The 27,486-nt window shown below is 44.2% G+C and overlaps 1 protein-coding gene across 2 annotated transcripts in view; it reads right to left on the bottom strand.

The window, feature by feature from the left end:
- EHBP1 (EH domain binding protein 1) overlaps window positions 1-26,122 on the bottom strand; it is a 206,929-nt gene extending 180,807 nt beyond the window's left edge. Inside the window, exons 1-2 of one of the 2 annotated variants that reach the window (XM_058020046.1) lie at window positions 25,923-26,122; window positions 24,456-24,867 (exon numbers count right to left, since the gene is read on the bottom strand). In XM_058020046.1, coding sequence (XP_057876029.1) covers window positions 24,456-24,559 — 104 coding nt within the window. In that variant the 5' untranslated portion in view covers window positions 24,560-24,867; window positions 25,923-26,122. The remainder of the gene's footprint in view (window positions 1-24,455; window positions 24,868-25,922) is intronic. The other variant, XM_058020047.1, reaches the window with a different exon arrangement.
- Window positions 26,123-27,486: the final 1,364 nt, after the last annotated feature.

Genomic DNA, 27,486 nt, shown 5'->3' with positions numbered 1-27,486 from the left:
GCACAGCAGTTCTTCTAAGGGATTTTCTTCAAGGAAGTCATAAATCCAACAAATCTAAAATATCTTCAATTCATAGAACTGTTTGACTAACAAAACCAAGAGCAACCTTTCCTCCCACAATCTGTTCCTAGCTCTCCTATGGCAATATACTTCTAGAAGAAAAAGCCAGCTCATATTTTAATCAGCAATTTTGCATTCAAGGTTATTAATGATATCTCAGTGCTAGGAAATGGCCGATATCACATAATGCACATTGCCAATTGAAAGCATTAGGCAATATTTCCTACTTCAGACATCTCCCTTCCTTTAACATCACAAACCTCAGCTGCTCATTAGTCAATAACCAAAGCAAACAAAATCACCTCTGAAGAATTAGTCTGGAGACCAGTTTTAGTATCCTTTATGAGTTTACTTATTGAACTTGGATATCATTCCAAATACAAAATCCACAATCACAATGCTGCAAACGGAACAAGTGCTAATGGTCAGCAATAAAAAATAATAATAATTTCCTGTGCTGCACAAATGACATTTCTCATTTCTTTAAATCCAGCAGCTTCCAGTCAGTCACTTATTCAGCAATGCCAGTGTGCCTAAAGCAGGAATAACACACTGCTTACCTTAAGAGCATGGATTTGGAGCAGGGGAAGAGAACTGGGTTTTAGCTGGACAGTACATTTCCCCACTAAGTAACTGCATCAATCCATCAATTCAACACCACTGACCTTTCAGCAGCAGTGTTTAATACTGTTCTGGAGCCTGCCACCATTGCCTTGGGGGTGCTGGGCACTTCCCTGGCAGGGGGAGCCAAAGGAAGCCATCAGCACTGGGACATCAGGGACTGCCACTGGGACGAGCATGGATCCAGTGGCAGGGGTTGAAGGATCCAGCTTGGATCCAGAAGACAGCATTTTTAAAAACTTACCATAAACCTGTATTTGGTATTTACTTGTTATTGTGTGGTTCACAAAAAAACTATTCCTGAAGAAAGGCAATTCATAGTAGTAAATTTATTTTATTATTTACAAGTGAAACTTAGCAAAGAAGCAAGGAAGATTAATTTCAAAGTTTGTGGCTCAGAAAAAAAGATTCACCTCTGCCCTGCATACTAAACAATTAAAATGGGATCCAAATTACAAAACACTTTTAATTCAAAACCAAGCCTGCTTTTCCTATGAGATGGAAGCAATGATTTTGGTACATTCCATTTTCCCACTGAAACAACCAATTAAAAAAAAAAAATAAAGATAAATACTGGAATCAAACTTTGCCATATCCTCATCTATTAAATAATGTAATAAAAACATTCTGCATACTGGAAACGACTGACATCTGATCAGCACCTCATACCCTACAAATTTTACTGATTGAAAGGCAGTTGTGCAAGATTCAAGGTCTTCTGCGTGTTGGCCTGACCATTCTAGGAAGTGTTTGGCACAATATTTTGATTACAGAACTCTCCAAACATCACTTGTAAAAGAAGGACATGAAAGGTATCAGTCTCCTGTGAACTCTTGTTTTGTAAACCTTTGAGCAGAAGCTGATAACATTACCCAGGACATATTTCTCCACTAAACTTACTGTTCAATGACAAAAAGCTATAGAAGTCTTGGGGTTAGAATCTGCTGTTGCAAAGAACTGCAAATGCACTTAACTATAATTCAGACCACTGAAGCCAACAGCAAAACCAATGATTAACAATTTTTTGGTGAAGGGTGGGAAAGCAGGTAACAGGATTTCTTAGTAGAAAGGTACCACTACATTTCATAAACTCAAAAACTGTTAAATGCCTGAAATGTACAAGGTACCTTTTCTGTATGTACCCCACATGGCACAGCCTTGCATGTTTGTTTTGGCATCAAACTGCCTAAGTGTTGGGTTTCGTCTTCCCCTCTCCTTTTCTTTCTTTTTCAGCTGAGCTGTTTTATTTTTACTATGTTTGATTTGAACTGCATTAATTAGTATGGGCTGCTAGATTACTCTTGTGAAGCAAGCTTAAAAGAGTATAATTAATAAGAGAAGCACCAGCGTTAGCACAATAGCATGCAGATGCACCTATTGAAGGATAAAAATAATTACTTAAGGACTAATGTCAAAGTACTTCTGATAAGAATTTTTTTTTAATAACCTTTTGTCCCTTCTGCGCTGTGCATCCCAGCATGCCATGCACAATTTCCATCCATTAGGGACCAATCCTCCCACTCCACTAGCACAGCTTTCTACATGGCTGCTGAAACACCACCAAAGCTCTCTAATGGTCTCTTTAAAATAAATGTGGTTGGTTCTATAGCACCATTAATTTGGGATGAACATTGCTTTTCCTCATTTTACAGCTAATTACTTTGAAAAGCACTCTTTACAGTGCAGTCTTCTGCACTAGGTCCTGCCCTATTGCCATGTATTACCATTAGCCAAGGAACTAATCAGGCCATGGCCTTTCACAAGCCTTGTGCTGAGGTTTTTTTCCCCTCAGAGTTTCCTGTTGGTCACCATCAATGAAATTTCCCAGCTGCCTACAGCTGCATGCAGGAAGTGCAGGCAGATACTGCCAATGCTTTAAACAGGCCCAGAGACACTGGAGGAATGATGTCAGGCTTTGATGCATTTGCCAAATGAGCCCTCTTGCTGAGTGCGGGTACAGCACCGATTGCAAGAGCCAGAGACATTGAGAGAATAAACTGCAGTGCAGGTAAAACCCCTCTGAGGTAATTAGAAGATGAAGTACATTACAAGAGAAAGTTGTGCAGTTCAGGAAGGGGCTTGGGGTCTTCTTCCCCACTTCACCTTAACTTCCATGGTGGAAGTTAAGGACTCCTGGGTAAGGCCTGTGCCATCCCACAGAATTATGTCAGACTATCGGAGCTTCCCCTCAACACAATTTATTCTGGACTATGCACCAAGCCCCTAAAAAAAGGCAGAGTTTGCTCTTCTATCATTGAAACCATTCAGTAGTTTTAGCAAGCCTGGGAAATGTCAAAAGAGAAATCATTAAAACAGGGAAAGCAAGAGGACATCACAGCTGAGATCCATCCACCTCTACATCTTCACTTTTTAACACAGAAAATTCCTCCATTTCTTCCCACCAGAGGTCTCTACAGATTTTTCCAAGACTACACAAGCCCAATGAAAGACCAGAATTCGCCCTGGGAAGTGAATTTTCCATTTTTTAACACATCTGCTGCTAAACAGACTGGCCTCTACAAGACCTACATCTCAAGATTATGCTTTGCTTTTCAAAAGAAGCTCTAGTCTGGCTTTGCTTGGTTTATACAAAATAGGGGAAAAGCAAGACACTGACCTATTTTACGAGTGCAGTCAGACCTACTGAATCTGCACAGTGTCTGTCTGCAAGGCTGAGAGTGGAATGTGTAGTATGTACTGCTGATTACTTGATTTTCTCGAACCAAACACAAATGAAATCTGTAGGATGAGCTCAATTAAACAAAACCCAAGTTCATCTATTATTCAGAAAAAAGTGACAAGGGCAGATTTTACTTCATTTTTCAAAGTGTTATTGCGGCAAAAAACCCTCTGCAGAACTATCTAGCAAAGTCTTGTCTTAAAGCTTTTTGCAACAGAGTTTTACAGTGCAGAATACACAAATTGACCCTAGTCTTCAGAAATTGTGTTTTTTACATCCTTTAGGCAGTAACACAAAGATGCCTTGCCAAGTCCCTGAATTTTAGGTCCCATCCAGCTGCTCTCCACGTGGAAGCTTTCTTTGCCTGGTCCAATTCAGCCTGGCTGTCAGCAGGAGGGGTTCAGTGCTGCAGGATAAGGGCCACGTGGGTTCCTTATCTCACTCTGGCACAATCACTGACACTCCCCTAGACAGACATCTACTCCAGCAATGCTCAATCCACACGTTTACCCCACACAGCTGTCCACACCAGAGCTCACAAACACCACCCAGCACTCCATACCTAATGATGCCTAAATAACCTCCTAAATAACCAGGAGCTGCTCCAGGAAAGCTTGATGGTGACACCGACCAGCCAGTTCTGTTCAGGCTGACTGGCAGGGAGGAGCATGGGGCCATTCAGACAAACCCTGAATGGAAAGTATTGCTTTACAGTGGAAAGTTCACAGGAAGGAGCTGCCATGAGCCAGATCTTTTTCAGATGCCTGATTTTCCTTTTTATGCTCTTTTGCCAGAACACTTGGTCTACATTTTAACAGTAAAAAAAAAAACAAAAAAAAAACAATGCTTTTTTAAAACAAATAAAAAAAAAGAACAAACTCTGTGTTTCAAGTTGGTAGGTTGCTCCTCCTGAGCAGAGCAGGAACTCCACAAACCTGCCTGCACCGCCCGCCCGGGCCTGACCTGCTGTGAACTCACTGTGCTGCTGATCCCCTTCCCTGCGGAGCTGGGCCTGACAGCTGCCACGTGAATAAACACAAAACAGACAGGAAAAAACCCCACTATTTCACCTCGGGCACAACAGTGCATTTCGAAGCTGGCCTGAGAAGGAGAAGGGCCCGACCGTGTCCCTGCTCTGGAGCCCCCCAGCACCTCCACATCCCTCCCATCCTCAGCAGACACCGCTGGTCAGCGCTGCCCCTCTCGGGCTCACTGTGCCATGGGACAATAAAACACCCGTGACAGCAACCCAGAAACAGCTCTAGCAAACTGAGCAAGGAATTCTGAATTCCAGTTCCATCTCCTGTCCTCACTGACTATACAGCATCCAGAAAATTTCAAGACAGACACTGAGCAACATCACCTCCCTTTGATTTTAGTCCTACTCACACCTCTACCTACAGACCAAAAATAATCTCTATACAATAATGTGCATGCATTACTGAAGATGCCCAGTTGAGTGTTACCCCTTCTTATTCTGAAGCACTGAAGTATAACTGCTAGGTGCATTCTCATGATAAGAAGTATTAATAAAAAAAACAATTAAAATGAAACACTTTGACTGACAAATGCTGCCTGAAACACAGTTTCAGCCCATCAAAAATGCCCATACAAACCATACTTTTTGTACTAAAAATATGCAAGAGACTTTTTGGCACACCATTGTCAATTTTAATCAGACCCTACTCTCTTTTGCATAATTTATTTTTGTGTCAAATAGTATTCAAAGAGAAGGCTTTACTGGTTTTCAGTCTGCAAAAACCAGAGATTAGAAACTATTTTTCTGTCATTCCTGCAGAACAGAAAATTGTATCTTGCACCAAAACCACAGTTTCAGGAACATCAACTATTCACAACAGACACTTCCTTCTCCAATTTGTCTAAAATATTTAAGAAATTCTGCATAGCCTACCATGAGCAATTAAAGAGAAGGATGATCTTTGCTGCTCTTACTGCCTGGGCAAGTTTGGCATTTACACACAGACACATGAACAAAGGTTTATACTCCTGTTCCACAGAAATTCCAATGTCCACATCAGGACTCAGACAAAGCAAGTTTCAGAAGCTACAGTGCATTAATGCCTCCATCCTCCTGCTCTGCTTGCTATCCATGGACACATCCCAAAGAAAATTACAGTTCCGCAAAAGCAGGAGCAGAAGAATCTGGCACCACATGTCTTTTAAAGCTCCCTTCCAAACCAACAGCACCAGGTTTTTTTTTGTTTTTATTTTTAAGAGTATGTTTTAGATTACACAAAGCAACTTCTACCATTTGAAGATGCACAGAAATTGTGAACATACTAAAAGCTTCTGAGTGGGCAGCATGGGTAGAATGATACCAGTTCATAGAGTTTGTCTGGAAGAGAAAATTCCTACCACCATCTCAGGTGCCCAGATTATGGAACTGAGATGGTTAGACCAGCCAGGAAAAAAAAAAAAAGGCTGATACCTACAAAAACCCAAATGACACACAGCAGTCTGCCTCTGATACTTGCAAGGTTGAAAAGCTTGGATAAATGCTTGAATATACAAAAACAGCACAAACCCTGGAGTTACACAGAAGCCCACAGAAGATTGTAGCCTAACACAAGCATTCAGTGAACTCAGGGGCAGATTTCCTGATAAGCTGTGTCCATGCCACATGTGGAAGGGCTGGTGTGATACAAACTCATATTTAGTCTTGCAAATGATCACTCTACTGAGCCCTAAATTAATCCATATTTATTTTGAGACAGAGGCAACTCCTGGCTCACGCAGAGTGAGCTCCCCACTTAAGGCTTCCTCATCTGTCAGCAGCCTCCTTTTGCTTTTGCAAATTAGTATCACAAGGAGGAAAAAAAAAAGAGGGAGGGTTGTGGAGAGTGCCTAGTGAAACCATGGCATGCTGTGCTAGCTCCTTGTCCCTGTCACTGCCCAGGAGAGCAGATTTTGCAAATATTGCCAGGTGCTCTCAGCCACAACTACAACAGAGATGGCACCAAGCAGTACGAGCCCACTTTTGGGGGAGCAAAGTGCTGAAGGATGGGATCCTGAACTGCTTTCTGTGCCCTGATTCTGGCATCCCCTGTATGAACAAGCAGGACAGAATCACCTGCTTTCAGCAAAGCTCCCAGTTCGTGGAGCAGCACTCCTGGAACAACACACCTTTCTGCCACCCTCCAGGGGCACAAAACCAGAACATTTCACCAACTGCAATAATGCACTGGCTACTGCAGATCTCTGAAGCAGCCACAGCCTCAAAACACCACAAACACAAGAACCTTGCACTGAAACTTGGGCCCCAACCAGAGTCACACATTTACACACCAAGCAAAACAAAAAAACCCCAGAGCCTCAAGTGACCTCATCTTCTCCAAGCTTAGTGAGACTGTCAAAATGTAAAAACTGAGAATGAGCCAACGTGGCAAATTTAGCAGCAGTAAGCTATATGTAGATGTTGTCAACATCAAAGCTATGATTTTCTTGCATGTTAATGAAAAATTTACTAGATTTACAAAATTTTTGTTTGTGGTTTCCAGGGAACTGGAAACTGCCATGATCATTTCCCATGAGATGTCCCATTTCATATTGGTGACCTATCAAGAGCTGTTTTAAGATGGAGATGTGGACATAAAAAGTAAAATTATTCAATCAGTATTTGCAGCTAAATAACTGTTCCAAAGACTGCAAAATTAGAATGATTCTTCCTCTTCTAGCTCAATCTGTTTAAGTTGTTACACTGCTTCCAAGCTGCTTCCTGAAACAAAAGCTGCCACTTCTGATTACAGAAATCAATCCCAAAACCAACACAGATTACTCCCATTTACAGCTCAACAGTTCTTTGTGCACCCAAAGTCTAAAAATTTGTATCATTTTAGGAAGTTATAACTGACCAAGCCTTTTAATTAATGCCCTCAAGTAACACCCATGGCTTACATCCAGCAGCAAGTGTTGGCTAATAAAAAAGGTATGTTTAATCATGGATATTTCAGACAAAGCAAAATCTCCTGCCAACATTAGGGGCTTGATATGGCAAAAAATAAACTGAAAACAAAAATGGGGGAAAAAAAAGAAGAAAAAACCCTCAACCTAACTGAAAGACCTCTATTTCTGTTTTGAAATGTAAAACAAACAAACAAACAGAAAAAGGTACAGCTTTTAAAAACTGTAAAGTTTCTGAAATACAAACTTCACACTTTGCAAATACAATTGATGAAACATTGCTGTTCCAAGATCCAAAAACTCCCTAAGAACAGCAACAATTAAGGACCTGGACAGATTTTGCCAATAGCAGCTGCTTGTAAGATGCCTAGCAGCACTTTGAACTAGATTTTAACTACTCATTTCAAGATCAGTTAAACTGGGAAGTGACAGTATATTTATGCTGACTGCTTTAAGCATGGCTTTCAGTTAAAAAAACAAACATACAGCACCTGCATTGTGGCTGAATTCATGCTGATGCTGAAAACTCACAAAGAAATGGTACCTTTCAGCCAGACAGGTTTTCTGTTGGTATTTTTTTAAATAATCTTCCTTTAAAATATTTTTCTGTTACAACTAGCTCCCACTCAAGTTAGGCACTTCCACCAACAAAGCCCTTTGTCCCAGCATCCCTACAGAAGGAATTGAGTAGTGGTCCTTCATATTTTTTCAGTAACCAGACTGTACCCACTCTGGTTACTAACAACCACAAGGAGGACACTCCTCAAGGTCCTTTATATACCCAGAATTGTTGAGATTTGAGCTGCTAAAAGTTAACACCACCCTGTCCTTACTTACATTCCCAATGAAGACACATACACACAAATATCAACTCCTTCAAAGTCAAATTTTTAACTGGAGACTGAGACCAAAGCCAGCCACTACCTTGGTTCCTGTGTTGCCCTCTCTCTTCTGGCTGTGCTGTCATGGTTGTTTCCCATCTCAGCTTAAAACAGAATCTGTACCTTTTCCCTGCTACTGTGAAATGCCTGGTTGTGTTGTAGTCTGCTGGCTTCTTTACACAGCTGAAGGGCTGTGCCATGGGGTAGTTGTAAAGCAAAATCTTCAGCCACAGAGGACGCCTGGGTGCTGGCCAGATTTTTCATTATGTGGATTTGATGTCTTGCAGGCTGGATTCCAGTCTTGTACCATTAAATGAGGCAAAGGGATCAAGAGACAGAGCCACTCTATCCCACAGTGCATACAGCTTAAAAGATTAAGTATTTTGTCTCACCTTAGATTTCAATTTTAGTCTAATTCAAAAATTTTTTATCTGTAAATACAAATGTGTCTAGTGTGTAAAGCAGTTCTCCTTGGAAGCAGAAAGGTGAATAAAAAGGGAAGCTAGACTGGTTTCTGGAGGAAAATATACTGTTAATCTGGCAAAGGGATGAGAGCCATCCACTGAAATTAAAAGAATGCCTCTCAAACGTACTGCAACACCTTGTTGTGCCAAGTGAGGAACAGTGTCCTCACAGTGAAAGGCACACACCTCCTACCAGATTAAGGGCTGCAGAATCTAGTAAGTGAGGATAAACAGGAGGAAAATTTTTAATTTCAAGCTTTTAGAAGGGTATTACAGTAAAAGAAACTATGATAAGTTGCTGTAAATTATTCCATTTCAAATAGGAATTTTAATACATTTGTCTAGTTAAGGTCAAAGAAGCCAAATGAATAAAATCCACTCTGCAAACTAACCATCAAGGGAATGAGAATGAATTTTAGCTGTGCAGAGTTCACCGAGCACTGGGGGGGAAAACCAGCTATGTGCAGAATCATCAACACGGACAATAGAGATGCGTGGGCACACAAACTCCTTGGATTCTGCAAAATAAGATTTTCCACATATTTCAGCGTATTTTATACAAAATGCACTTTTCATCTTTAAAACAAACATGGCCCAAAAGTTGAAGCCTGCAAAATTTTTACATACTTCCTTCTGGAGCATTCAGATGGAAGGCCAGGCTTGGCAGGGCCAGCACAGCACACACGGGCTCACCCCACTGCAGCACCACAGGAGCTTCCAAGAGAAAGGGCAGGCCCGTGGAGCACACTCAGGAAAATTAATTGTACCACAGCGATGGGCAAATCTCATGAATTGAGTGTATTTAGCAAGGTTTGATTTATGCACTTCATGCTTTAAGCAGCTCTCCTTAACTCTTCCACTTTCTGAGCACAGACAAGACCTTACCCAGAGCATTTATCTCAGCTCGACCTGTTAACTCAGCCTCGTCCCCCCAGCTGTGACAGACACAGCTGGCACAGAGCTCTTCACTCCCTGCCCCGTCCGTGCAGCACCAACACCTTCTGAGCCACTTTCCTTCCCCAAAGCTGTGAGGAAGTGAAACTGCTCTGCTCAGCACCGCAGCTCCAGCTGCACCCACCCCGGACAGAGGCACACAGGAGACCTGCCAGGCCAGAGCCTTCAGCCCTTCCACCACTGCAGCAACCTCGGCAGGTTCATTCTCCTTGCTCAGGTCAGTTTTGACTAAAACAGGGGTTGTGTTTGTTTGTTCTGCAGCCAGACAAGCAGCACAGCACCAAATGAGGTGTGAATTTACTCACTCACTTCAATGCAGCTAATGGGCAACGATGTTTTGGGCCACTGAAACCCTCAAACTTCAAAGCCAATGGAAATAAGTGTTCTGGAGAAAATGAAGTGCAAGTGTAAACCAGAGCCAGACATTGCCTTTTGCACACATCATTTCATGACACAAGGCAAAGAAATCTAACAATGCAAAGAAAAAGGAGTTCCGTCAAAGAGAAAAAAAACAGGAAAATAAAGATGACACAAGGCCAGCTTCATCACATTATTAACAGCACCAGACATACAGCAAGCATCTACGTTTTACTTCTGCCTTTGAAGTATTTGGTTTCTGTACAATCCTGGTCTTCAAGAATCAGCCACAGAGCAGGCTGGTGATTCTGAATGGTGATGAGGGTTTGCTTGGAGAGAGAGTCAAGAGGCAAAAATACAGTCTGTCTCTGACCAAACTCAGAGCCATTCTGGCAGTTTAACCTCATAAATATTTCAGATGTCTCATGTGCTACCCTAGCTCTTCCTACAATAAGTCACAGGACAGATATGCTGGAGCAACAAACAAGTAAAATAATAGCATCAAACACACTGCACAGATTTCTTGGCATTTTCTCAAGGGTAGGAAATAAAATGTCTCTTTCTCCCCACCCCCACGATATTCACATTCTCTCTTCCACAAGCATTACATTTTGGGATCAATTTTATGGATGTGATATGAAAGAAAATGCTATAATGCAAACTCCAAGCAGAAAATAAATTACAGAATAAATTCTACAGCAATGTAGAGAGGAGGAAAAAAAAAAGATCAGCAATTCTAATCCAGACAGTGTGTATACATACTCTTAATTATACATCACTCCTTGAATGTGTAATTTCAGAAGCAAATAGAAAACAAACAAAAAACTTTCCCCACAACAAAAACCTTCCAAAAACCAGGAACTGTAGATCAATAATCACTGGTCATCCCCCTCCAGAGTTATCTGTCCTATTTTTCTCACGTACTCTGCTTCACTGGTCCTGCTCTACCTCAATACTGAGCTACAAGAGTTTCCACTCTGACCAAACACACTTGTAAATAAGCTCATGATTAACATGATTCATATTGAAAAAACTAAAAGGGAGGGGCCACTCTTTTAAGTTTGTAAAGCACAACTTGCAGTTTTTTCTTTAGTTATGTAGCACCTTGCTATCATAAATCTGCACTCATACAATTCCTATCAGTACAGAGAGTGTTTCCTGCACCTTCTGTACAATTTCTGTCTCAGAGACATAAAACAGGGATCATTTTTCTCTATCAGTCTTGTAAGGCTGGATTAGTAAAGGAGCAGTGTGGCTGCAGAATTTTTGTGCAGAGGAATGGTTAGCACTTTATTTCCACACAGCTAAGTGTCATTTTGTAGTTTTACACCATTACCACTGAACAGAGAGCTGCTACCATCTGGCCTTTAACAGGAGATAGAAATCCTGCTTATAAGTAACCGTGGATGCAAAATGTAGAAAAGTTGATGAAAGATGATTTGTGCACACAGATTAGGGAGTGATAGAAAAGATGCTTTTTCTGCACAGTTACAAGGCAAGTTGAAATGAAGCCTACTGCAGAACCAGGATTTTCTGAGTTATGTTTCTACAATTAGACCACACTGCAGGAGAAGGAGAAGCAAAGACTTTATTCCACCCTCCAAGTAAAAAATACCTAAACAGAAAAAAATGCACAAAATGTATCAAGTCTGCTCTGAACAAAGGCAGGTGCTAAACTGACACAGAACTATTTACATAAGGAACAAGAATAACTTTTACTACCACTTTTAGCAACTGTAAGCCCGTATAGCTTTTGCAGGCTCTTCTAGTTTCAGTATTCTCAAAAATCATTCTGCTGCCTCTGGCTACGTCTGAAGAGAGACAGAGAACACTATTTGCAATTTCTTTGCTGTGACTGGGAACTTGCATTGGGATAGGAAAAACTAAAACTCCAGAGCACATGTGTATATTGTGTATGCTGCATTATTCCTCCCCTTTTCACATCAGCCACCTGGAAACCCAAACATGGCACCAATATGGAAAACCATTTACACAGATACAGTGAAGAAAATACAATGTGATGACAACAAAAGGATACATCAGCTTGAAGATATTGAAACATCAATTTGGACTGAGTAAAACTGTGTGGGGAAAGCCTTGACACATACTGCAGTTTTATTTGCAAAGCTATAAGTCTTAGAAAATGTTATAAAAAGAATATTCAGAATTTTTTTATATCGTATCAATATCCAGACTTTCTCTACCTGTGCCTTAAAGGTAGAAATATTTAAATAAAGCAGTTTGTTTTTATTCAGCACAGAAAAGAATTCCCAGAACACTTCAGACTTCTTTGTTCACTGTATGATTGTTACTAGCACACTCACTCAAGAAGAGGTGAAATCCTGATTAGCATTCACCAAGAAAAGATGGAACCTCCCTTTTAAAACCATTCCTGAAAGAACTGTGATTATCATGAATTCTGAAAGTGAAGCACTCCTATGTGTTTGGCAAAGCCAGAGGGAAGGATGGGGTTGTGGGACATGTATGATTGCTCAGGCACAGTAAAACAGTGGAGCTGCTGCCTACAGACAAGGTCCAAGCACACATGTGTGCACACTGCCTCTTCAGCAAAACCAGGGCTGAAAGCTCCACGGGACACACTGAGTTCCCATTTTAAAGAGGGCACACTTGGTCATAAGAATTTCCCATGGTCTGGGTCAGCAAACATCTGCCTGAATAAAATACAAAAATCTGATTACAGTTGATTATGGGGATTGTATTCAATGGAAGAACAAAGGCCTGGGGGCCTGCTACAATTTTGAGTATTTCAGTAACATTAAAAGCTTCATTATTTCAAAGTTACTTATTAATTTACCAACAAGAAGGCTTGAGGTTGTAAGGAAAGCAAGATTTCTGGCCCTGCTCAGCCCATGCACACCTGGAAGTCTCCCAGAGTAACCAAGGGTGGACAAAATTTGTCCCTTACTGGCAACAGCCAGTCCTTTTGCTATTCACCATCAGCATCCAGGCTTTCCATCCCCTTAAGAGGGTTCCATTACATACATTGATTTCACATATACACACCACATCTTGAACTATATAATTGCACTTATTATGCACAGGTGACACTTCTTTGTCACGTGTCAGCTTTCAGAAACGTCTCCCCACCTTAATTTCTTTGCTGGAAGGGATGTTCAGAATAAGGAGTTAAGATCCCACAATAAAACCCAAACTAATCAGAGATGATATTGGCAGAAACACAAGAAGGCTCCTTGGCTGTTCCCTGAAATAATTAGTTTTATTTCACAGAGTGGTTGCTCATATTTAAGTCTCTATTTTTGTACCTCCAAACCCATCAGGACCTGCCTTGTTTATCCTGTACACACAGACCAGAAGACATTCAAACAGGGAGAAAAGCCTCACGTTCTGCTCCTCACTCCCCTGGTGCTTCCCCACCAGCTCACACCACCTCACAGCCCATCCTGCCCATCTCTGTGCAATGCTGAAACAAGGCAGGTGAATATTCCATGAAAAAGCTGCAAGGCTGACCATTTTAAAAGGCTTCTTAAGGCAGTAAGAAGAAAGTGACCCCACAGAAGACCACCAAGGCTTCTCTAAGCCCATCTATGGCACAGCATAGGAGGAAGATGAAGGCAGAACACTCATTCAGTGAGGTTAACAAGGCAGCAGGTTTCTGCTGCTCTAGGTCCTAATGGGGTCAGCTGTAAGAGGTAGTGACAGTTCTCACAATGAGGTAAACACAAACAAATCAGGCTACATTTCAGTCTTTGTATAGTCAAGAATAACTCAAGATTATTTTCTTTTTTTTTTAATTACAGTTTATTGACTTAACCATTAACTGCAAGTCAAGTAAGCATCCTCCTTTTAACAGCTGCTGCTAAAAGCAGTAGTATTATTCTTTCCCCTGCAGCGCATGATCTAGTTCCCTAAGAACAAGTTTGTCTGAAATAAATTTATTTACTGAAGTCAGCATTTTTCCCCCCAGGAGGAAGCAGGCTTTGTGTACTGTAAATGCTTTATTAGAGCCCACTCCAGACAACAAGACTGAATCTATGGACGCAAATGTCCATATTCCTGTTTCCAGCAGGGCAGCAGGAAAGGAGACAAGGGACTGCACTGTCACCTGCCACTGTGCTACAGCATCAGCCACCAGCAGCACTACTGAAGCGACTGCTGATGGGTCAGAGGAGCACCCAGCACCAGGGCTGGACAACCCTCACACTGCAAATGCAGGTAATGCCTGGTTTTACTGCCACCTTCCCTCGCAATGCAGCTTCTCCCGAGGCAGCTAGAGCAGGAGGTAGCTCCAGGAACAGATGGGGAGCAGAGAAACACAGAAATGTATCTAGCAGCTCCCTGCTCCAAAAATACACTGCACAAATGGCCACATGGAAGCACAGGCTGACACAAACCCCAGTTCCAGGCACAGGGAGAGAGGCTGGGCAGCCAGCAGCTTTTGCCCTTGCAGATTCTCCAGTGTCTAATTAAAGGTGAAGGTATGGATTTTCACCTGCAGCCATAGGGCCCGACCAAGAATCCTCTCTTCTGTCCAGAGGCCCTTCGTCACACAACCCACGGAAATAATAGCTGTAAACCTTAGCTGGAATTGCCTGCTGAAACTTTCCAATCCAATCCCAAATTTGCTGGCCAGACAGAAAACTCAGGCATGTTTTAACGTCACACAAAAACTTTCCCTCTATGAAGCAAAGCTAAAAATAAGGGAGAGGCCCAAGGTTCCAAACCAACAAGACAGCAGAAAACTTGTCACAGCCACTGACAGCATGCACCCACCAAGCACAGCAGTGCTGGCTGCCTGGAGGTGTGCTGGCTCTCTGCAAGGCTGGCAGCAGTGCTGGTGTGAGTGTGGGGCACAGGGGCTGCCACAGCCCCACACGTGGCAGGGGACGCGTCAGGGACAGCCCCTCACACCCAGGGCTCCGCAGGACCCTGCTCCAGCCCTCTCCTGGCAGCAGCTGCAGCCTTTCAGCTTTTCCTCCAAGGAAAGAGGGAGAGATGTGTGGAGGCACAAAGGAAAAGTTGCCTTTCCCCCTCTCAGTCAACAGGACAGTCGCAGACTGAAGAAAGCACCATGTCTCAAGCAGCACACATTTGTAATTCTAGCACTACGGGTGATCACTCACTCTCAACCCTCCAGCAAAACATCCCTTGATTATATCAGTGGCTATGAGAATTTAGGGTGTTAAGATTACTCTTGGTGAGCATTCAGCTAAAAATTTTTAAAAATCAAATCTCATTTAGTATAGGGAAAAAAAAGAATCTATGGAAAAGGAAATAATTCTTTTATTGCTTTAAGACTGTCTGTCCCAGTATCTTGAACAGATATGGAGACACTGGAGCTCAGAGCAGCCAAACAAACAAACAAAAAAAGCAGAGCTTACAACCCATGATTCCCTTTTCCACATGCACAAATCCCAAAAAAGGGGGGGAATGGGTGGGAAAACCCCATTGTATTTTTAAAAAGTATCTTTCAGAAAGTGTGAACAGTAAAAGCCATCCTAAACACGCCTCAAAACCAAGTAATGCTGTTAATAAATTCTTCCAATTTTTGTGGTATGAGAGGAAGTGGTAAAAAACGGGTCAGGCCTTTCTCATTCTTAAAATTTTCTTACGTGTCAAAGCTGAAGGAATGCAGGGGAATTCACTCACTCAAGAGACACTCCAAGCACTCTATCCATACACACATCTTGAACTATATATACTTATATTATATATGTACTTATTATGCACAAGTGACACTTCTTTGTCATGTGTCAGCTTTCAGAAACATCTCCCCACCTTAACTTCTCTATGCAGTAAAGATCTGCTCTTGAAGAGAAAAAGAAGTTTAAAAATCTTGTTCTCTTGAAATTTTTCACAGCTTTATACAACTACTGCTCAAGTTACCTCCAGGAAATGACAAACCACTAAATCAGTTTTCCAAGAGACAAAGTGACACAACTCTTAAAAGACAGGTACAGCTAGAAAACACAGCCAAATAGATTTGCCCACCTGTCAGCATGACCAGAGCTGTAACTCCAGAGCTATAACCACATTAGGTATCACCAGGAACTGTCAAGGTTAAATCCTCTGCTAATAAACCAAAGACAAATCAGCAACAGGTTGGTTTGGAAATCCACAGATCTGAGTTAGATCTTTGCTGCAAAAGAGAACTTTTGACAGTTTTTTTTTGTTCTTTTAAATCTCTTCCTGTGTACTGACATAAACAAAGGGATTCAGAGTTTGCTCAATGAGCAGACACAGAAAGTCAAGGAAATTCACAGTACTTGCTGAGTGGCAGAGTACAGTGTGCTGCCTACTGGATTCAATGATTCAGATTCTCCAGTTACTTCATTCAATGCAGCTTTTGGTATTAACAGTACTGGCAGTGCAAATACTCTTCCCAAGCACAGCTGGGAGGGGAAAAGATAGTTTATGGCACTGGATGCAAAAGCAGAGGCACCACTGCATCAGCCTTAGCTCTAAAGAAAGGTCAGGACAGCTATCATCCCAGGGCATCAGGCAGCAACATACCTAATGGAAGAGCTGACTTAGGGAATGTCTTTTGTCTGCCCGGCCTAGGTGAAAGGTGATGGGGCTTGTCCCAACAGGAGCAGCTGAATTTACACTCCCAGCAGAGCTGCACCCATCAGAAGCCACATCTCCCACCACAGCAGCCAGTGCCACCCATCCTGCAGCCCCAGACAGCTCTGACCTGTCCTACAGCACCAAGGCAGCTCACAGCACTTCTCTGGTGAGAAAAGCCACTGAACGTGAAGGGTGGCTGCTCATTCCAGGTGCTTGTGGAGGTGGCACACAGGAAACAAGCAGCAGTAATACAGGAGCCAAAACTGATGTGGTAGGAGAGAGTCTTAAAATACCCTGGATTGCTCTAATTCAGTTGTTCCTGGAACTAGAAATGATTTTGCCTTTGTGATGTTTGGTCAGCACCTAAGTCATTTTTCAAAACAGATCCATTGGAAATGAAAGGTCAGAGCTGCTTGTGTGCTGTTAAGCTGATACAGCAGCTCACCCAAAACAAAGCCCACAGAACACTGCAGGAGCGTGCACATGAAATAAAACGCCAAACCAGTTTGTGCTAAAATAAATACACAGAGCCACAGAAACTGCAGCTCAGCAGCTGCAGACAGTTAGGCAGCTGCAGAGCCTGGCCATAGCTTTGGAGTAATCCTCAAGAAAGTCTCCTTAAATAATAAATTAGAAACAAGAAGAGCCCCCAATAATGACTCTCCACTACAAAGAGAGCCTCAACAGGCAAACAAGAATTACTTCTGCACTGCTCATCTTTACAGGTTTGCAGGCAGCTAGAAACTGTAGCTCAGGAGGGCATGCACTTCTGATTCATCTCAAAAGCTTGTGCACTTTGAAGCCCCACAGTGACAGCACAGGGCACTGACTCAGGATCTGGGTGATGTAGCTGAAGCACTCTGAGATGCTCTTGCCTGCAGCTCTGGCAGATTTTCCTCCCCGCTGCACCAGGGCAGCATAAGGGAGGTGTGCCTGCTCCTCAGCTGCTGTGGTTCACACTCGCCTCACAAATGGGAGCTGAAGTTGATGGCACTTAATACTAACACACCTCACAGGCTCACTGTCACCCTGCCTCTGCCCCAGGGCAGAACACCACTGCTGCTTAGGGACAGGGACATCCCGCTCCACCTCTGAATCCAGAAAACCTCCTGAGTCAGAGCCTCGGACAACAGCAATGTTAGTTCTGGTTCTGCTAATTTTAGCTCGTGCTTTACCCACAGTTCCCCAATCCCTGCAATGCCTCTCCAGGTGCCAACAGCCACAGCTACCCTACACCTCAAGTGCCAAAACACACAGCTTCCAGATGAGAGGCTCTGGTGCACTTACAGAAACTGTACACTGCGGAAAGACATTTTTCAAATAAAGACAAGAGGAAGAAAACAAGGACAGCTTTATTTACCCTACTGCTCTGTGCATATCTTAATAGGAACAAAAGTTCATCTGCACAGTTCCTGTGTTTCAGAGTCCACTCCAGGCCACACAAGACAGACTTTGTGCAGAGGGGAGCTCAAGGAGTGTCCCACAAGGCAGCAAACAGCCTGCAAGGGCCAGCTTCTGCCCCAAGGAGTGAAAGGAGAGAGAGGGGCAAGGGAAACAAGCACACACTTCACACACTCTCCTCAGAGTAAACTGGGAAAGCTTTTAGAAGTAAATAAACACACACCCCCACCCCCATATTCTCCGAAAGCCACCCAGGCAGAATGCTTTTACTACCCTAGCTGAAGGGTTTGTTTTATAAGAGTAGTTTCCCCAGATTTAGTCAACCTTACCAGCCTCCTCCTCCTCCTCCTTCTCTCCTTATTCACACTGAACTGTGAAAGGGACTTCAGCTCTCTCCATCCAATTAAAAACTAATTGAAGCAACAGACTAGCACTATACAGCCTGAGCACTCTGAGAGATGGCACACTCAGCTCATATGAGGCCTACACAATGTCATAATATTTCATTTTATTTCACCTCATAGCACAAAGAGCTGAAAAGAATATTCACATGGATCCAACCCCAAAAAACAAATTGAAATCTTTATTGCAGTTCAAGTCACTGGGTTCAAATGAATAGCACAGGTTCTTTACTGCATGTGTGCACCACAGAGCCTGCAGGAACAGAGCAAGGTTTTATTTGTTCCAAAAGCTCTGTGAGGATGTCATGCACAAACACACAGTTTCTCTCTTGAAAGTAAAGCTATGTTAGAACATAAGTTAGTGTATTTTATTCATCCAAGGAGACATCTTCACCACTCTGACCATTAAAAGGAAATAAGTCTGCACCTGGATATAATCAAACATTTTCTGCTTTTGCTAATTATTTCTGTTACCGATAGGACAGGAAACAAGGAATTGCTGAAAAGAAATGTGTCTTTCAGAGACAAACAAAATTCAGAACAAGTATTTATGCCAAATCTTTCGACCCTACAGATCCTAAACTTTGTGCCTACAGCTATCAATGCATTCTTTTAGAAACTGGACACAGAGACAGAGGCAGTCTTAAAACATTGCTGCAAATAGAAAATGGGTATAAATGTGCAGCGCTGACAACCTAAAAAGTGATCAGCAAGAGAGACTTCACAAACACCTGCACCTTTCCTACTGAAATTTCTTTGCTGCCAATATGCAGCCAGCAACTCTGATGAGAAATCCCTAATTTGTGGTGCATGGAACAGACCTGAGGCTGTAAAAAGGTTTAGGAGGGGAGCCTGGCAAGATAGGGAAGGAAAGCAGCTGGCATTAAGGAATTGGGATTCATAGACAACCTCCTGACAGAAGTCAGGCAGAGTCCATAGGAGCAAATCTGGGTTTCTGCAATGAAGGATTTTCTTTTTGATCCAAAGAAGAGAGACCCAAAATGACAGAGGAGAATTGCCTTTGTGTGTGGACAGTAAATGTGTTTTAATTGACTGCAGAAAGAAAGGGAGAAGACAGCTGTAAGGCAGCTGGTGGTGATTATTTGGAAAGAGTATGTTTGACACACAGTTTAAGCCTTCAAAAAATCCTCAGTCAAAACCAGAAATGAATGGCAAAGAAAATGTTGAAGTGTATTTGTAAATGGAGATTATTCAGTGTGGAATTAGAACTCAATAAAAAGTATAAGGACAGAGTACAATTTGAGCGAGAAGAACAGAAGATAAAACACAGGAGAACTTGCATGGTGCTCTCCTTGCACATGTTATATATACTACAGTACACCTGTATCAGCAACACCCCAGTCTGATCAAAACCTCTGCAGAGCAAGCCCACGACACAACAGCACAGTGCACAGCCAAACTAATCCAAAGAGATCCAATATGATCACCCTTTATAGTCAAATGCACTTAGGGACTCAGGAAATCCCCTCTAACAACCATGCAAAGCAAGAAAATTGGGTGAGCAATGTGGCAGCCTGACCCCATGCAGGCAAACAGGGATTCCACAGCAACCAGTTAAGCCCAGTTCTCCTGGTGGCCTTTGGCACTGATGGTTTGCTGGAAAGCAGCAAGCACAAGGCAGGCAGATCAGTGTGACCATGCAATCTCAAAAAGCTCATTTCTCTCCCATGCACAATGCATGCCAAATATTAAGATTCCTGCAGCATCCAGTTATGAAACTACAATAGAAGAGGAAAACAGATGGCTAAAGCCTTTTGGGAAAAAAAAAAAAAAAAAAAAAAAAAAAAAAAAAAAAAAAAAAAAAAAAAAAGATTAAGCCTTACTTCATTTCCAAAACAGAAATATGTGTATTTGAAAAGAGAGAACCCACTTCAGACCATACCTAATCGATATAAAAATAGGCAGCTTGCCTCATGGACATGAAGCCTGTCTTCAGTTAAAGCTTCTGAACATATGAAAAGTTTAACCCTTTTAAACATCATAGCTCACCGTATTTATAAGCAGGATTTAAAAGCAAAGCAGTTCATGTAAGAAATAACAGACATTACAAACATTGTACAAAAATAATATTTTTCTTTATCTCTCAAGCAACTCCTGAACACAAATCCTGTATAAAAGCCTCTATGTTTACACTTTTCCAGCCTTTGTAAGCAGTTAGCACCTATGTTCAGGTGAGCAGCTTTCTTGCTCATAAAAGCATCCAATGAGGAATGACAAGTTAGGGACTTGGCAGCCTGAATTCTCTAAGTTCAGCCATTCTCTGTGGAAACCAGTCAGTATTACATTTGAAGCCTCTGTTGAGTTCTTGACTTGTGAGATACCACACAACAATAAGGAAACAGAAAAGTCACCCTAAAGAGCTCATGTGTTCAGCAGTAGATGTTTCAGCAGCTCTATAAAACTGCTATCAGGGCTTCAGGTCCAAGTACTGGAAGTGATCTCTGGTCCAAAGGAGAATTTCCTCCTGTGCTGAGCCTGGATCTCACCCATCTCTGCTCTGACCCAGCTGCCAGAGCAGAGGCCTCCAGCAGCTGGGCAGCCCCAGGCTACACAGACATTCATGCTGGGCTGGCAGCTTCAGCCAGGACCAACTGGAGCCCTGGGCTTCCTCAAACGGGCAGCAAAGCCAAGGGCACCCCAAGCAGGGCCTGACACCAATGCTCAGGAACTGCACTGGGGTCCCTGCACAGGTCACAGCATTCCAGCTGCCAGGGATGCCCAGCACACTCCTGCCCCACACAGCACCCTCTGCCTGGCAGCACGGAGCAGGGAATACAGCTCTTCTGTGCAAGCACAAGCAAAATGAATGAGGCTTGTTTCTGGTTTTACTCAATGACTCTGCACTGAGGATAAGCACTGAATTAACTCCCTGGTGTCACATGTGGTCCTTTCAGGCCAGGGCTGCTGTTCACTGGTGAGGCTCTGTGGAAAATCCTGAGCTGCCCCAGCTTAGTCCAAGGGTAAATGGAGGATGACACACTCCAGCACTTCCAAGCAAGCACCCTTCAAAAAAATCAACTGCTTATATGATTAATGCAAAGTACTATGTTTTTGCAGTAGCAGGAGTCACTAATCCATATTAAAGACCAAGACTACATCTGTTTATTTATTTATTTTTAATGAAAGGTTCTAAATAAGCCAACTGTTCAATTTTTCAAAGGTACCGAGCAGCCACAATAATTAGGTCTGGGTCAGTGGGAGCTGCCAAAATGCCACAGAAGTGACTCAGTCCTGTTAATTATCTGAAAAATAAGGAACAGTGACAACACTGGACACTCCATCACGACCTATCTCCCCCAAACACACCACCAAGGAAAAGCAATCATTTCTAAGTGGCTGTCTGTAACCATTGGTAGGGACAAGAATTAGAAATTATAGACAGGAGAAAAAGCAAGGAAAGGTTTCAGCCCAATCTGGCCAAATGCTTAGAGATAATAAAATCCTTTAAAAAAGTGAAGCAGCAACACTACAGCAGTGGCAACTTCTTACAGTGCCAGGAGAATGCCAGAAAAAAAAAAAAAAAAAAGAGCAGGAGCTATTTTAAACATTAGGTTTTTTAAAAAAATAAAACATAAAAACAACAACCAAACCAAAAACTCCAATCAATACAGGTCCAGAGGAAACAGAGTATTAAAGCCAACCAGAAATTCACCCAACCTTGCACACCACCCACAATCAGTAGAAAAATACTCTAACACAAGTCTCTTTCTGAAGAGTCAGACAAATGCAAAGCTAACAGAAGACAGCAGTTCACAAAAAGGAACACAGCCTGTTTTGGTCATGCACAATCCTTGCTCACAGACACTTCTCAGTCCCAGTGTGTTTATGACTGTGTTGTCATTTACTTTAAAATATGAATGGAGCATTCTTTTCCTCCAGAAACACTGCATTGTTAAAATGCCAGTACATTAAAATAACTTACTGCTTACTACATTTCAATCAAACAAACTACAGACTACAGCACTGACACTTAATATATATTGAGTGCTTTCAGCAAGAGCAGCATATGGAGTTCATTTCTGGTGTTTTGTTCTCACATGGGCCAAACTCAGAGGCAGGACAGAAACAGATGAAGCAGTGATCCTCTGGGCATGCATAGAAACTGTATCTTCTCCAAAGTTAGCGAAACATTTACTTGAAGGCTCTCAAAATACATAAATATTTAACCCTTCATTTCTATAGAAGTTTGATTTATGGCAGAAATGTAATATCTTAGGTTGCATGCTTAAAGAACATTTTTTGTTAAGGTTCTCAAAATAACAGGAAGCAGAACCAAAAAGCTTACAGTCAAAGGACTTTATGAGTTATGTTTTTCCCCATTGTGATTTTTCCTAGAATTCATCCACATTTCACCACCACACTGCTCCTTTGTAATAACCAACACAAGCACTGATCTTGTCTATATTTAAACTCAAGAATGTAGAATGAAGGTTCAGAAGGATGACCTGTTTGCAAAAAATTAGTTACATATCTGAGGTTTAGAATGGCTTTCTCACAACTTCATACCCAGACATTCTGCTAGGTGGGCACTCTCAGTTATTATGATTAACCAATGAGCTGCCTGTTTCTAAAATAATAAGATACTTCACAAGATAACTTTTGTGTATGACTTTTTCTTAAACCAAGGAAAGGTTAGCTGCAATTCCAATGCAAACATTCCCCTGCAGGATTTTATACTTTAGTGCTGAAGCATCCTGCAAATTCTCAGCAACGAGTGAGTCAAAATGAAAATGAAACCTAAAACACCCTCATTAATGCAAAGAGAACATAAAAAGAAATAAATCCAACTGCTGAAATAAACCTGATCAACTACAGTTACTCTGGAAAACTCCTTGGCCTCTTTGGGACAGCAGATCCCAAAAGATAATCAGGACAGCTTCTGTCAACTTCTACAATGTTTCCATTTGTAGTTTACTCTGTGAAACCAAGTTCAACTTCCAGAAAAATTCTGTTTCTTAAACATCCTAAGCATGAAGACAACTTGCTAAAAAAATCCAAAACGTTTAACCTGACAGTGCTCCTTTAAGGCAGAGCAGTGTGCAGCCTTCCAGCATATTTGACAGAGATTTCCCACTCCAAGAGATAGAATTTAAATTTGTAGAGGCAATTACTCATAACCAGTGAAAGCAGCCAATGCATGTGCCAAACTTGCCAACAAGAAGAAAGGCCAAGTATTAGAAAGGAGGCTGCTGTTTATTACAAGGCAATTTGAACATCTCAGTCCACAAGGTCTGGAAAGTATTTTCTTCATCCCCTGACACTACATGCTCACACTAATGTGAGGAATTATGTCGGTAATATCAATATTCCAAACATATAAAACAGCAGTTAAGTATTTGTATAATGGAGATCTTCCCCTGGCTACTTAAAAGCTGCTTCTAGTCTTGCCTAGCAGATTTATTTAAGCTCATTTTGCACAGGAAAGATGATGTGCCAGACCCACACCATTAACTGCTGTCTAGTCAGCTCCAAAGCCATCCAACTGGACCACCATTGAACAAAATTCCTGCCTGATTAAACAAACACCTTAAGGCAATTCCCAAGGACCTGCCTCTTGACCCTTCCTGTTAAAAGACAGAAATGAAAAACGGAAAAGCAGAAAGAGAAACATGACCTCCTCAGGTAAGGAAGTCAAAAACCAAAACAGGCCTCCAGCCCATGTGTCCCATGACCACCATGTCCAGGACTGATCTCCAATGCCCCTGTCAAACAACTCAAGGGGCAGCAGATAACCCTCAGCATCACCAAGCTGAACTGGCAGCTGGAAAAGAGCTCATGGGAAACATTTCAAAACAATAATAAGAACCAAATAAAAAGCCTCACTAAAAACCCCAAACTGACAACCAAAACCACACCAAGTCACAGATGAGAGCTAACAAATGTACCCCCCTCTGCAAGGTAAAAACCATTTCAGCCCAGAAAATCAATAGTACAGAGCAAATCCAGCAGGTCCAGGGTAACCACACAGCAAAGCCAGCACTCACTGGGAAAGACAAGCAGCTCGTGCAGCTCTTCTGCAATGGGCTGGCAGGAGAAGGTTGGGGGATGCAAGAGCAGGCACCTACCACACAATACACAGTGAGCAGCATTTCCTATTTCAGCACCAGCAACTTACACCATTATTTTTTACACATGAGCTGCTTCTTACCATTTTTTGGTGCACTCAACCATCAGTTCCTGGTAAGAGGCCACAAACTGGAACTTGGATGCATGTTTCCCAACACGCTGCAGCCTTTTCCAAACTGAAGCCATGGTGGTGAGAAACACCAGTCCTCTTACACAGCAGCAGCTGCGTGAACACCAGCGTCGGTTTCAAAGAGCGTGTGTGCTTGAAACTAGCAGGTTTACACACAGTCGCAGTAAAAAGAGTGTGGGAGAAACTTGACAGGACGTCTACAATCCATACTCTGCCTCTCCCCTCCTCAGGGTAAATCCCAGTCTAGCGGAATGGCTCAGCACTGGCCAGGAGCAGCATGCAGTAGCAGTAGACAGGTAATGGAAAGGAATTCTCTCATGGAATCACCATTCTTCACACAGTAGATGAAGGGAAGACTGCAGGACTGGAAGACAAATAAGACAGGGAGAAGAGACAGCATTGGTTAATACACTTCTCACTAAGTGCTGCAATTGCACGTGATCTCGTACCTTTCAAAGAACTACAAGCAACCACAAGAACACAGCCCTTTCCTGTTGTCATCTACACCCCCCACAACCCCAAATAAATAAATAAATAAATAAATAAAAATACTGCAGCAATTTCAGGAATTCAAACCACGAGACTGTTCGGAAACATATCAACGTATCCTATTATCAGCAACATCATAACTGGCAACAACAACAACAAAAAAGGGCAGCTCGGGGCCACACGGAATCCTTGTGCAGCATCTCCGGGAAGCAGTGCAAAGTGGCTGAGGTGCTGCCAACATGCACCCAGAGGGAGGGACACCGGGAGATGAAGTTCTTTGTCTTGATGACAAAAGGTGTAACAGTTGTTTCCTCTAACACACCTCCCGCTTTCATCTCTCGGTCCAAAGAGAGGGATCAGCCAGGATGAAAGAAAGGGAGTGCTGCTGCCCAAATGCCCGTGCCAGGGTGAGGAGGAGGGCGAGAGAGGAAGGGGCATTTCCCGAGTCCTGGCTACCCAGGATTCCCCATCTTCCTCGCTGCATCATATTGAAATGGAAATGTCTCCATCCTGCACTGAGGAAAGATCATCAGGGAAGTGAAAAGGGAGAGCAGAAACCCAGGTGGGTCTCCTCCCTCGAAAGGAAAGCAGCATCTGCGCTGGCTGCGGGGGGAAAAGCCTCTTCATTACGAATACAGGGAAGCAGAAGCTGGCCGCAGCTGGCGAGAAGTCAGGCTAGGATGGCATCAGAGCTGGCGAGGAGAGTACCTGAAGTGGAATGGCCCCCGGGAGAGAGGGTCCCCAGGGAGCTCCGCTCCGCCTCAGCAGCCCGTGTCACCTCCGCGCCCAGCCCGCCGGGCAGCGCCCCCCGCCCTTGGCCGGGAGCCGGAGCCGTTTAAAAATTAAAACGCCACCGGCGGAGAGCAAGGAGGGCAGCGGCGGCCTCGGGAGCGGCATGAGGGAACGGGCGGCTCCCCGCGCGGCACTCACCTGCCGCCGGCTCCTCGCGGGCGGTCCCGCCGGGCGGGCGCGCTGGCACCACACGGCAGGCGAGAGTTAGCGCTGCCGCTGCCCATTACTGCAGCAGCCCCGCCGCCGGCAGCGCCCCGCGGCTGTCCCCGTCCTCCCGCAGCCTCATGGCGAGCACGGCTCCCCCGCCGCTCTCCGCGCCGGCCGGGCAGACAGCGCGGGTCGCAGCCCGCCTCACGCCGCCACCATCGCCCTCCTGCCGGCGCTGCGCGGCGCCTCGCCCCGGCCCGCCGCTCCCCCGCCCCCGCCACCCGCCGGGGCCCCGCCCACGCAGCATCATTGGCCCCGCCGCGGGCCCTCCGCGGCCCATTGGATGTCGCGCATGTCAATCATCTCGCGCAGCGGAGGAGAGAGGTGGTGACAGGAGAGAGCTTCGCTGATCCTCATCTCCCGCCCCAGCCTACTCTGATTGGTCACCGAGCTCGAGGAGGCCGAGCCCTCCTGAGGAGGGGCTACCCGATAGGTCAGCGCCGCCGTCTGTCAGCGGCGCTTCCTAAAGCGGCGGGGGTGGGGCGCGGCGCGAGGAGCAGGGGCGTGGCTCCGCCGCCGCCGCCCCCGGGACTCGCCACCGCCCCGGGGCCGGGGAGCGGCGGGAAGGGAAGGGCCGGGCCGGGGCAGGGACGGAGGGAGCCGGGGAGGGAAGCAGTGATGCCTCCCGTGAGGCGGGCGCGGGGAGGCTGGAGGCAACGAGCGGCTGCGGATGGAGGCGGTGGGAGGGGAGGAGGAGCCGCGGCGAGGGACAGTCCCCGCGCTGGGCCCGCCTTGGGGAGGGGGCGGTCAAACGCCAGGCCTGACCCAGGTCCTGCCGCACAGGCCCCGCTCCTGTGGGGGCTCCGGAGCTCGGCTGCGGCTGGGAACTGGTGGGAATTAAATACCGCAGGCAGAAGGATGTTCCTGTGCTGATTTAACCTGCGTGCTCAGGGAGCGGCCCCCAGGCGGCGGGGGCTGGATGCTGTGCGCAGTTCGATGTTACAGTGTCCGCAAGGGAGAACGGAGCAGTGAGAGGGGCGGTCTCCGTGCGATGCGCCTCTGAGTCCCCCCTGGCCACGCCGGCAGAACGCTGCTCCTGCACTGCAGTGCCGTGAAGGAGGTGTGGGGACCCAGATGCAAAGCCTCGGTGCTGGGTTCCAGCAATAATCTAAAATTAGCCCGTGGCTTGCTCCGGCTCCTGCTCTTGTTGCCCACGTTCCCCGTGCACACCCGTACAGGTGTGCTCAAGTTTGGGATCCCAACGCGCCATTTGCTGCAGGTGAATTCCAGAGTCAGGGTAGCGCTCTCTGGGTGCTTGCGCGATCTCTGGGAGCTAATCCTAAACCTATCAGCCATCCAAGTCAGAAACTAAGCCAGCTATCAAGTGGAAGCACAGGGAAATAATGAAGATAATGCTGTGGAGCTCTGAGAGCAGCTGTAAAATTGAAGCCTCGGGGCTTTGCAGTCCTCTGTCTTCTTTCCCATGACAAACTGAATGGAGTCCAAGCCTGATCCACAGGCTGGAAAGCTCCTTATCCCAGTGTTTTCCTCCTTT

Source organism: Melospiza georgiana, chromosome 3, assembly GCF_028018845.1.
Source record: "Melospiza georgiana isolate bMelGeo1 chromosome 3, bMelGeo1.pri, whole genome shotgun sequence".
NCBI classification, from domain to species: Eukaryota; Metazoa; Chordata; class Aves; order Passeriformes; family Passerellidae; genus Melospiza; species Melospiza georgiana.
This window is presented reverse-complemented; position numbering and strand designations above follow the sequence as displayed.